The following is a 13,016-nucleotide window of genomic DNA, read 5'->3' on the forward strand; positions in this document are numbered from 1 at the left end:
TTGTTAAAACTTGATAAAAATTCTCTTATATTTAAAATTATTAAAACAATGTATAGCCACATAAACTAATATCAACTAATATAAGCTAGAGTCCGAATTTGATAAGGACGAGGTGTAAAATCTCTGTTTTACACATTCAATAATATATTGTCACGTTAACCTTTTACTTAACAAGAAATACACCCTACCAGACTTAAAAATATCTCAATTAACTCCCACTTTCATCAACGTCTTTGATTTCAAAACAAACTTAAACCAGGACCTCATCCTTTCCTATCCAAAAATAAATAAAAATTTGAAATCTCATCATTTCTAGCATCATTGCTCAAGTTTTAATTTTTCAAATCTGAAATCTCATTGTTTTTGTAGGTTTGCTCAAGTTTTAATATTTCTTGATTTCTTCTTTTTCCCAAAATCATTCTCAATCGTTTCTCAATCGTTCCTATCTTGTACCTATCAGAAATCATAAAATTTTCAAATACCTATAAAAAATCTGAAACGTTTCATGGAAGTGATTTTGTACATTTCCATACAAAATCAACATTCATCAAAATTTCTGATAGGTAATTATGAAAGTCACTTCCATGAAATAGTAATTTTTTCAAATCAGAAATCACAAAGTCAATTCAACCTTGACAATGGAATACGTGACTTTGATGTACATATCTATATCAATAAACACAATAAACCCATTCAATAAAAGGCAGGATTCTATGTTAACTATGGAACAACAAACAAAATTGTGTGCAAATCCACTGTCAAGATTTGAATACCGACAAGATCAGAGACCTTCAAATATAGCAAATATAGCAAAACAAATCTTCAAGTGTCGTCTTCCATTGTCAAGGTTTGAATTGTAACTTTGGCGAATTGATGTGGTAGAGAATGAAGGTCCGACAAGGTATGTGGCGGTAAACGAAGGTCCGACGAGGTATGCGGCGGTAAACGAAGGTCCAGCGAGATTTATGGTGGGAGACAGAGGAGCTAAGGAGGGAGATGAGATTTGAGGGACTCTTTTTCACATCTAGTATGATAATGTGAGATAGGGTTTTTTTTTTTATTTTTTTTATTTTTTTTTATTTTTTTTTAAAGATGTTATTAGGTGTATTAGAATGTATTAATTTTACAACAAGTCTTTAGTAAAAAGCTAAAGTGACACATCCTTATTGGTGGGTGTAAACCAAAGAGTTTACACCCCGTCCTTATTGAATTTATTCTTTATAAGCTAACATAAAAATGCTACTACTTCTTTTTATTGTTGATGTGTTGAATAGTGATTATAGACACTCCAAACTTTTTTTTGTTTTTGTTTTTTGTTTCCCACAGTGTTTTCTCAAAACTTTTAACCAAAAACTAATCACTGTTTATGACGGGTGGGCCCATAACGGGGTAAATCGCTGGCCTAGGGAGTTTTTTCAAAGTGTCGATGCTTGGACTTGAACTAGGAAGCTCCTAGTCAAACCCAAAACAACCACTTTGAAACCGAGTGCCCAACCACTCGACCAACCCCACTGGGTTTCACTCTTATGATTGATGATTGCAAAATTCTTCTAAGAAGAATTCCTCGTCGCAAAATCCAACACTATTTCAAGAAAGGCCGATAGATGTGCTAACAAAATGGCCAAAAGGGGAGGAGATATGACCTAGGATTTTGTTGTTATTTTGCTCATCCCTGAATTGTATTTTGATCAATTTAGACTTGATGCCTTGGGCACTGTTTATTGTAGGCATTGTCGTGGCAGTGCAATAACTCTGTAGTCTCCTCCTTCTTTTTATTTATATTCCAGTTAACCAAATATAAATAAAAATGCAAATGCTAATCCAAACACAAGTGCGTTTGGCAAGCCCAAAAAAGGTCAATATTTTTTAGAAGCTTTTTAAGCTAATTTTGGTGATCTCACTCCCAAAAAAATACAAAGCCTACGAACTACACACATAACTTTTTTCTATTTTTTAAATTAGTAATCTATACTACTATTTAAGGAGTTTTTCCTGTTTGAGATTCTCAATTTTAATGCTCAAAATACCCTCCAATTTACCAATTTGTAAAGCTTAAATTATAGGATTATATATGTTAATTACTAATTTAAAAACTCCTAAATTTTAGCTAAATTAAAAAAAAAAAAAAAGCAGTAGTAGGATTCAGTATGGATCATAGGAACTCTAGAAGATCTGAATCCAGTATACAAATGGTTTAGTCCTAAATTTTAGTTCCAACTCTCTTAAATTAGGAATTTTTAAATTAGCAATTTTACATATATAACCCTAGAATTTAAGCTTTACAAACTGATAATTTTAAGGGTATTTTGAGCATTAAAATTGAGGATCCCAAATAAGAGAAACCCCTTAAATAGTAGTATATATAAACAACCACCTTATCACTTTTTGTAAATGTGCCATTCAGGTTTTTTGACAAAAAGAATTTTATGACAGAGCCAACACAACCATTCATCTGGGAAAAATGTATGTCAACCTAAAATTTTTGTAACATCCTCCTTTGATATCAACAAACTCCTATGTCCTTTTTCACATTTGGAATTTATTTATTTTTGTTTCTTCCTTTGGATTTTTTTTTTCCAATATATATAACAACACCGTCTTTTGGTAAAGAGGGTCACAAGTTTACAAATTTTTGGTAGAAGGATTTTCTTATAAAGCCAGCATGATCATTCATATGAAGAAGGTATGTCAACCTAAAAATTTAAGGCTTTTTAATAAAAATTATGTCATTGTTTATTTCTTTTTAATAACTCCAAAAAATGATGATATAATGTGTTTTTTATTTTATTTTATTTACACCATTACTTTTTTTCTGGATTTTTTCCCAACATATATAATAACACCGTCTTTTGGTAAAGAGACTCACAGGTTTATAAATTTTTTGACAGACGGATTTTCTTATAAAGCCAGCACGATTATTCATATGAAGAAGGTATGTCAACCTAAAAATTTAAGGCTTCTTTAAAAAAAAAAAATTATGTCATTGTTTACTTCTTTTTAATAACTAAAAAAAAAGATCATATAACATTTTTTTTATGATTTATACCATTACTTTTTTAATATATAAGACGACATTGTAACTTCAATAAAAATTAAGATATATAGATTTTTTTTTTTTTCATGTTTTATTCGTTTCAAACTGATGCCACTGTTTACCATTACAGAAGACATTGTTTACATATTCTGTTGCATTAAATTTATTATTAAAAAAAAAATGTTCCAAAACAATGTTTGCAAGTCTTTGAATGTTCCTTTAATATTGTCTAATTGTTTTATTGAACTCCTTGATTAGCCAGCATTGATTGTACATTGAATTGATAAATGTAAAAAATTAACTGGTCGATTTTGAGATGAATTTTGACAATATGAAAAAGTATAGTTTGTTTATTTGTTTGTACTTTTTCATTGCTTGATATTAAATTGCTTAAAAAAAAAAACCATGATGTTATTTTTTATTTGTGACTATTTTAACAATTACTTTACTATATAAAAGCTGTCAATTTTTTTTTTCTCCCTTTCCTTTTTAATAGGATTCACGTATTCACAAATTTGTTAGATTGCATAAAGGCCAAATTGGATTCACTTGAGTGAGAGGCACTATTTCTTGATTGTACAACTTCAAAGACAATTATGTAGTTTTTATTAGATAATAGCTTTGTAAATTAACTCATCACATCTTTAAGTTTTTTTGTAATTGGAAAATATATTAATCCTTAATAATAATGGATGTAAATTATTAATTTTTACAAAAAATAAAAATAAAAAAGTGTCTTAGCACGTACAAGATCGAGTGCTTAGAGACTAATAAGTTATTATTAGAATGATATTACTTCATAAAAAATGCTAAAATCATAAATTTTTTACAATTTTTTTTTTTTTTACCAATAGTCAAATGTAGTTATTAATAAGTAAAAAAGTGAGGTTAGTGACAGACTAAACGAGAATCCATAAAAATGTTGTAAAATAATGGGATTGTGGCATTCTTTATATCAATCACAATAAGTAACCTAAGGACACCAACCATAAGAGATAAGATCAAACATAATTTTTATTTTATTTCTATGATGCAAAAGAGCCAAACAAAAAAAAGGGAATAATACCAAAGCAAACTATTTTTTTTAGTATAGTATATTATTTTAGTTGGCTCCAACACCAAAGTAGTTCCCGACGTAAAAAGTATATAAGCATACGGTCCCACAACAGTTCCCCATCTTAAATGGAATCATTAACACAACCATCTCACCCTATCAGAAACCAAATAGGCAACAACAAAAATCTAATAAAACCACTCTCTTTCAGTTTCTCTCTCACACGCAGACACACAAACACTCTCTCAAAACTCACCAAAAAACCCACATTTCCATTTTTCCACTATCCAGAATTGAACTAACACAATGTCCAAACAGACCTACAGAGTCTGCTTCTGCTTCCATAGGCGGTTCAGGCTCGCCGTAACGGAAGCACCGGCGGAGATCAAGGACCTTTTCAGTCAGTACTCCGAGAATGGGATCATGAACGCGGATCGGTTACGGAACTTCCTGATCGAAGTTCAGAAACAAGAGAAAGCAACCGAATCGGAAGCTCAGGCCATCATCGATCAGCTCAGGCACATTCATCGCAAGGGACTCAACCTCGAGGCCTTCTTTAAGTACCTCTTCTCTGATTCTAACCTTCCTTTCCAATCTCAGACGGTATAATATAACTTTTTTCTCACTGAGTTGGTTAATTTGAGTAACGCATTTTGTGGAAGACTTTTATGGTCAATTCTGTTTTGTTGTTGTAAACTAAATGTAAAAGTAGAATTTAGCTAAGGATTTTTTTTTTCTTTTTTTGGAAATATTTATTTTGACTAAATTTATGTTTTTAAAAAAAAAAAAAAAATTATGGCTGTCATAATGTATACGGTTGCTGTATTTGTATTTGTTTTTTTGGATGATTACAATTCATCTTATTCCGGTTTAGCCGTATCATAATTTAGTCCACAAACCTGTAATTGTTACATTTGAGATTTTTTTTTTTTTTTTTTTTGAGAGAGTTTCAACCTATGGCGTTTGCGCTTAGCTTGTTTATCAGATCAAGGTATTGATTAGTTTTGTGTAAGCAGGGGTTGACCTGAGACCTTATCAGTTGAGCTAAAATTGTTACATTTGGATTTGAGTCCCTACGTTTTGGACTAAAATGAAATTGTTAGGGCTTCGTCCAAAGTTCCTCATTGTAACTATTTGAATTAATGATTATTAAAATAAAAATCTAGCGGGTGCTAGAGGTCGCAATTGAGAAGGCACGTGAGACTAAATTGTGATTGGGCTTAACCACAATGGGTAAATTGTTTATCCTTAAACTGCTAACTTTGTTAATTTGGATGGAACTGGGAACTCTAATGATTTCATTTTCAATTCAAACTTTTGGGGGTCCTATAAACAATTGAGAGTTAATGAACTAAATGTGAGAGTTAGTAATAATTTATCGTTTAAAATTTCTATATTTTGTATTTTTTGTTGTTTAGTGCTTACATTACATTTTAGCTGTTTCACTTTTTGTAACTATTAGTGAAGCAGATTAAGGACTAATGCAACTGTTAAGTAATTAAAATTGCAGCTTTAATTTTTTTTTTTTTTTTTTTTAAAGTACAACACTTTGTATGGTAACCATTTCTAATTTTCAACATATGGTATGTTTCAGGTGCATCATGATATGAATGCGCCTTTGTCGCATTATTTCATATATACAGGTCACAATTCGTATTTAACTGGGAATCAACTCAGTAGTGATTGCAGTGATGTCCCCATCAAAGAAGCGCTGGAGAGAGGGGTGAGGGTAATTGAGTTGGATTTGTGGCCAAATGCCGCAAAAGATAATGTGGATGTTCTTCATGGAAGGTATGGTTTAGCGTACAAATTGTTCTAGGTAGGAGAGACCTCTCATTTTTGTGAAACTTAAACACAAGATTTCAGTCAAATCATATTTTCTTTGAGAACCTCTATTTGATCCTTGTCTGGATTTTGAACATAGATATTAACAGCCCCTTCTCCCCCACCCAAAAAAAAAAAAACACTAGTAGAAATGAGAAACTAGAATCTATTGATTCTAGGAAAAGATAGTATCATTCTTCCTTTCAGATTTTGATACGATCTTGAACAAATGAGTTGAACTTAAGAGGAATGAGATTTGAAAATTCCCCATAACACTGCACATCACCTAACAATCAAAAGTGGAGAATATGACCGAAAATCAAAATGGGAAAATTTTTAAATCCTTCTATGCTTGGATAATGAATGCACTTTCTCTAATAGTTTCCACAACAGTTGCCTTTTTTTTTTGGGTTCAGTTTCACAAGTATATATTTCAAAATAAGGTTAACAATACTAACAAAGTATATACCCTTAGATTGGGCTGGATGGAGTGGATTTATGTAGCTGACCTATGTAGTTGGGATAAAGGTTTCCTTGAGTTAATTATATGCTACTTGCTATATTACCAATTTGGACATTGTTTTCTTGTATAGGACACTGACTACTCCTGTGGAACTCCTCAAATGTCTGAAGTGTATAAAGGAGCATGCCTTTACTGCATCTGAATATCCAGTTGTGATAACTCTAGAAGACCACCTTACTCCAGATCTTCAGGCTAAAGTGGCTCATGTGAGTATTTAATTTTCTGTGGTATTTCAGCTTTATTGTTCTATTAATTTACAAATTTTTCACCAATTTCTAGATGGTCACTCAAACATTTGAAGACATACTCTTTACTCCTGGCCCAGAAAGCTTGAAGGAGTTTCCATCCCCAGAATCCTTAAAGAGAAGGATAATCATATCAACCAAACCTCCAAAGGAATACCTTGAGGCCAAAGAAGTTAAGGAAAATGAAAATGATCCCCAAAAGGGGAAGGAGTTAGGTGATGAAGCTGCTTGGGGTGAAGAAGTCACACACCAGAAAAGCATGCCTGTATCAGATGACAAGGTTTGTAGATACATTTTTTATATAATATGCTGATTTACTTGAGGTACCAAGTTTTAATTCTCACTTGCTGTCTTAACATGTCCTGACAGCATGATTTGGATGAAGAAGATCATAATGAAGAGGAAGATCTTGATTGTGGAGATACTAAGTCACAGCAACATGAGGCACCTGAATATAAACGTTTAATTACCATTCATGCTGGGAAGCCAAAAGGTGGATTACAGGAATGTTTCAAGGTGGACCCTGATAAAGTGAGACGTCTTAGCTTAAGTGAGCAACAACTTGAAAAGGCCGTAGCCACTTATGGAAAAGAGATTGTCAGGTATTGATACAAGGGGTTTTTTTTTTTTTTTTTTTCTGGGGGATGGGGGTCTGGAAAGGGAGTTTTGTTGTGCCTGTGGCATGTTCATTTTTCTATTTTTACAAGAATGTGGTCCATTTGTTGATATTCATGAAAAGAGCATCATTCAGGCTGCCTTTTTGAGTGGCTTAGTGAAAAGAAGTTCAAAGTAGTTTAAATATTTGATATTGAAAGACCGTAAGATGATTTAGAAGCACTGTACTGATTCAGTAGATGTGATTAATGAACAGACAGGTAGGACTAATTTTTAGAGGTCCTGTTTAACAGTTGAGTCAATAGGATGGCACTTCCTATTTTGGTTGATCAGTTACTTTAAAATTCTGATAATCATGGTTAGGAAGGGCCTCTTTTGGTGGGATTTCAATTATCAGGCTGTAATATTTATTGTCTGAGACAGGTCTCAGGTGTGACATCCATTGGTGACTCCGATTCTTTGATCCACATGCAGGCATTATGTGCTGTATCACTTAGTGGTTTCCTGCAACTACTATATATGTTCTCCAGTGTAACATAATAACATGCTTTGACATTATATGTTGTAATATAAATTTCTGTCTTGATTTCTAGATAACAAAATTTTCCATGTTTTGATGATTGATTTGTTGTAGGTTTACCCAGCGTAATATTCTGAGGGTGTATCCAAAGGGGACACGCATTGACTCTTCAAATTACAACCCACTAATAGGGTGGACTCATGGAGCTCAAATGGTTGCATTTAATATGCAGGTTGGTTTGTTTCTTGTTTAATCCTTTGTTAGACAGGGATTTCTTGTTTAATCCTTTTTCAGTCGGGGATTTCTTGTTTTTCTTATTCCTTGTCATTTGATAAAAATGCAGTTTTTAGTTTTTATGCTTTATTTATTTATTTTTTTTGGGGGGGGGGGTAAGTCATTAAAAATACCAATGATTTGTTCATGACATTATATTGTGTAATGGATCCTTCTGTTCTAAAGTTCTCAAGAATAATCAAGAATTAATCTGAAACTTTATACCAGAAAATTCATAGTAGTGTTTGCTTTTAAATTGAGCTATTAGATCAGAAATGCGCGCATGTATGTGTATGACTATGTGTTTCATTTACCACATGGAACTACTATTATGATAGGAAAGGAAGAGATGCTGTTACCGTTGAGTGTCTCTGTGATGCTCACTGGTCGATAAGCTGTGTCTTTTCTGGGTTCTAATAGTAATCTCAGCTTGAGAAAAATGTTTTCTCAAAGTGTTTACCTCTGCTAAATTCCTGGAATATGTTTCCCATGACAGGGACATGGACGATCTCTCTGGTTGATGCAGGGAATGTTCAGAGCAAATGGCGGGTGTGGTTATGTTAAAAAACCAGATTTCCTATTGAAGACTGACCCACCTAATGAGGTCTTTGATCCTAAAGTTAAGTTGTCGGTGAAAAAAACTTTAAAGGTGAGTGCTTTATTGCCAGGGTTTTTGACTCTATTTAGTTTCCTTAAGCATTTAACAGAAGTGCTTTTATTTATTCTTTCTATTTTTGTCTCGACCAAGGGTTATGGTTCTCTTGTTATTTAATAGGTCACTGTGTATATGGGGGAAGGATGGTATTATGATTTCCGTCACACGCACTTTGATGCATATTCCCCACCAGATTTTTATGCAAGGGTAAGTCAACTGAATGTTCAAAAATAATTTGAGTTATATAGCTGCATTCTGTTATAGTTTGACCTATGGTGTGACTACCTTCCTCTGCTATAATTCTCATTAATGTCTTCAGTCAAGTTTGACACGGGTGGGTGCCTTACCTTTTATTGAGCAGTTTTGGGTTTAGTGAAATTAGTTCATCTTTTGCTGTTCTCTTGTGAGTTCAACCTCTTCTCATACAAAGCTCCAAATATAGGCAATCAATGTCCAAATGACACAACATTTTTCACAACTGCGGTGGGCAAATTGTGATTGGTGTATAATATAAGCGATGTTAGTGGTGTTCCTATTGAAAGTGATGTTGCACTAATCACAATCTGCCACTTCAACAAGTTGTGAAATATCTTGTATCTTGTATTATTGGTATGCAATTGCTGCCCCCAACCATTATTATCTCTTTTTAGGGTGCCCTTCTGAAAATTCCAAACTACTCATAACCTTCTTCAAAGGTTTCTTGATGTAAAATATGATGTTACCAATCTGTATGCAGGTAGGAATTGCTGGAGTGTCTGCTGACACTGTCATGAAGAAAACGAAGACATTAGAGGACAACTGGGTGCCTACTTGGAATGAGGAGTTTGAATTCCCACTAACTGTGCCAGAACTGGCTTTGCTTCGGATTGAAGTTCATGAGTATGACATGTCTGAAAAAGATGACTTTGGAGGCCAAACATGCATACCAGTTTCGGAGCTAAGAAGCGGGATTCGAGCAGTTCCACTCCATAATGAAAAGGGTGAGAAGTACCCATCTGTGAAGCTTCTTATGCGCTTTGAATACTTTTAATGTCATCAGTAGTTGCACTCCATATTTGCGAGGAAAGAAGTACAAAATAATGTACAGTTTTTAAATGTGCACTTCTTTTTTTCATCAAAGGTTTGCTCTGTGATATATGCATATGTAATGTCTGAAATTATGTTGAGTTATTGTGGGAAATTGTCGATGTATTTTTTTAATATAACTAGATTGGTATTCATTGTGTGGGAAATTGTCAATGTATTTTTGTAAGATAACCAGACTTGAATTCATTATATTCGTTACAATAATGTCGATTTTTTTTGTGAGCAAGCCTCTTAAGTCGCTTACAAGTTTCCTAGCATGTCCTCAAATAAAGTAGGTACTTACTGACTTCTGACAATAGTAGTCAATACAAACATAGAGTCTTGATCCCAAAATTTTGGTATTGGTTAATTCTCCACAAATTAGTAAGGTTGGACACATATACATGTATTAAAAAAAAAAACCCATATGGTAAAATAAAATAAAAAATACCGTTACTATTAGGACAATGGGAGAGAGATCGAGAAAAAGTTTTTATTTCATATTTGCTTCTTTTCCTCAATGAAGAAAAGAGTTTGAGAGAGAATGAAAGAAAATGGTGAAGGAGATGCTATAGAGAAGGATAATTTAGATTTGAACATTTTCCCCCACTGAACGAGATTCTTTAAACTTAAAATCGACATTGCTTACAACAAATTTCATAACAACTTAATTTTCAAGTTTTCATTAATTTTCATATGAACTCAATAGTGATAGCACTCTATCATCTACCAATAACAATTTGTTATATCAACAAATGTAAAGTTTGTTGTGAGTTGTTTTATGTCCATTAGATTCAAGTTTGTATCATTACTCAATGATTATTCATCATGTGTCCCTTCTCTCTTTCATCGTTGGGGTTTTGCCGGTTTGCCTCCATTCTACCTTGTTCCTTTACCTCTTTTGTCTAACTTTTAGACTTTAAAAAATCTCATTTCTTAGTAATAATTAATATTTAGTGATAAATAAATATTATTGGAGTGGAAACAAAGTCACATAATGGTATCCAACATGGCAGTGGATTGGTGGAAACAAAATCATACCAATGTGGCCATATTTTACATGAAAGGTATTTAACATGCCAATGACATTGTTAAAATTTCATGATTTTGGTATATCATTGTGGTATTAATACAAATAAATAATTTCAATTAAAGTTAAAGTTGTTAAAAACACACCTATGAAAAATTGATGGGTTTATCAAGTAGTGTTCTACGAGGATCACCATTGAGATATTGGAAGAAATTAACAATAAACACCGTAGTTCATTGAAGAGTAGAGTAACAGAGAGAGAGTATAGTAATAGAGATAGGGGTAATAAAAAGCAAGAGAGTTTGAGAGAATTGGAACCTATTGGCCCATTGCCATATTCATCATTCAGCTTTGCATATTCCATTTGCTACCAACAAAACTCGACCAATTTACTACAACTCAAATACCCAACATCCAATTGTCAAAAAACTAAAAGAAAAGGCTTGTGAACAATAGGATCTTTCTTGAATTGAACTACTTTGAGCACACTCTTCTTATTGGTGACCAATGCACTTTGAGGACACTCTTCTTATTTGTGACGGGTTTTTTTGTATACAATGTTTTGCCAATACTCCCTGATTTACTGGTTGCATGCATTTTTTAGAACTTGATAAACGTAGAAATCATGAACAATATCAATGAGTTGGGATTTACTTGTGGGCTTCAAAAAGCCATTCAAGTGTGTAAATTAAGTTTACGATCCATTTTTTCCTCTCTCCTCTTCAGCATTGTTTTAGCATGCGTTTGGATTGGGCGTTTTGCCCAATATGTGTGTCTGCGTTTTTTTAGTGAGCCTATGGGTATTGTTCACAGACCCACAAAAGTCAGCAAAACACAGATTTCTAAGTAAATTTGAGCCCTACAGCACCATTTACACCTTTAAAAATTATTTTGTTACAGTGTTTTCAGTTTTCAGCAAATAAGCAGTATCCAAACACAACCTTAATGAAGTAAAAGCAACCTTATAAGGGATCTCCAAAAAAAAAAAAAAACTACAAGGGTGCAATTATAATTATAGGCAAATAAAATAAACTATAAGGGTGCAATTATAATTATAGGCAAATAAAATGTAAGAACTTAAGTGAATATAAATTGATTTTTTTTACTTAATACTTAACACTTAAACAGATTTATTCAAATGGCTTTTTTTTAATCTCATTTCTTAATAATATTAAACGATAAGTATTATTTGTATACTTATTTATAAAGTAGTAGTGTCCTAGTCTTTGATCACACTATTCCAATCCCGATAAGTCATTGTTTGGGTGCAAACAAAATCACACAATAATATTTAAAATGATAGTGTATTGGCGGTGTGGGGAACGGCCCAGAATAGTAGGTTGGCTGGGCCCTGGGCCCGTCCGAGGACCGTTCTGTTCGAGGAGATGTCGCAGCCCAGAATCCTTGCTCAAGCCCACTGGAGCAAAGAGAACACGTCCGAGGAGTAATTCCTCCTTGGACGTTCCAAAATCCAGGTCAAAGGTGCATCCCAGCTACTGTAGTCCTCCCTCCAAGCACGTAAAAAGAAAGGAGTCCCAAAATATCCCAGCAAAGGCTATCACCACCACATTAAATGCACCACAGCTACTCTCCTGGCCGCATTAATGAAGAGAAGACCCCTGAATAGTGCTACCTTGGTCACTGCAACTCATAAAGAACTGATAAGAGTATCTGATGGGACAGGTGCTCAAGTAGGGGTTTGGATGATCAACAAGTGTAAGGCCCAGATGATAAAAGAGGGCCTATATAATATGTAAGAGTCTCCCAAGAGAAGGGGATAGAGGAAAAAAGGAGAGAAGGAACAGAGGAGCAAAGGTTCATTGTACAAATGCATGCCCATGAATAAAATTTCCCCATTCACATCCACTTTCTTCATTCTTGTTTCTATATCTCCTGAGTCCATGCAACGAACCATTTAAGCCAACTGGAACCAAGTTCTTCAGCCCACACTCTACAAAAATTCATTGTGTGGGACCTTTTGAGCCAAGGCTTGACCATCCAGGACCGGGTCAACTAAAATCGTATCCTTACAATTGGCGCCGTCTGTGGAAAGAACTAAAGTATCGGTAAGCACAACAGTCGAGCATGGTAGAACTAGGTCCACACCAGGAGAATCCTCACTAGGCTAACCCTCAATAGACAGAACCCATTGAGTCCCAGCGGCAAAATAATCCTGCC

The 13,016-nt window shown here is 33.8% G+C and overlaps 1 protein-coding gene across 1 annotated transcript; it reads left to right on the forward strand.

The window, feature by feature from the left end:
* Positions 1 to 4,235: 4,235 nt before the first annotated feature.
* On the forward strand, positions 4,236 to 10,051 carry LOC115955649 (phosphoinositide phospholipase C 2-like). The gene is made up of 9 exons (XM_031073864.1): positions 4,236 to 4,691; positions 5,683 to 5,879; positions 6,506 to 6,641; positions 6,715 to 6,960; positions 7,050 to 7,282; positions 7,930 to 8,047; positions 8,585 to 8,737; positions 8,864 to 8,950; positions 9,480 to 10,051. Exons 1-9 carry the CDS (start codon positions 4,395 to 4,397, stop codon positions 9,771 to 9,773), a joined length of 1,761 nt encoding a protein of 586 aa, XP_030929724.1. The 5' UTR covers positions 4,236 to 4,394; the 3' UTR covers positions 9,774 to 10,051.
* Positions 10,052 to 13,016: the final 2,965 nt, after the last annotated feature.

This window comes from Quercus lobata, chromosome 8 (assembly GCF_001633185.2).
Source record: "Quercus lobata isolate SW786 chromosome 8, ValleyOak3.0 Primary Assembly, whole genome shotgun sequence".
Taxonomy (NCBI): Eukaryota; Viridiplantae; Streptophyta; class Magnoliopsida; order Fagales; family Fagaceae; genus Quercus; species Quercus lobata.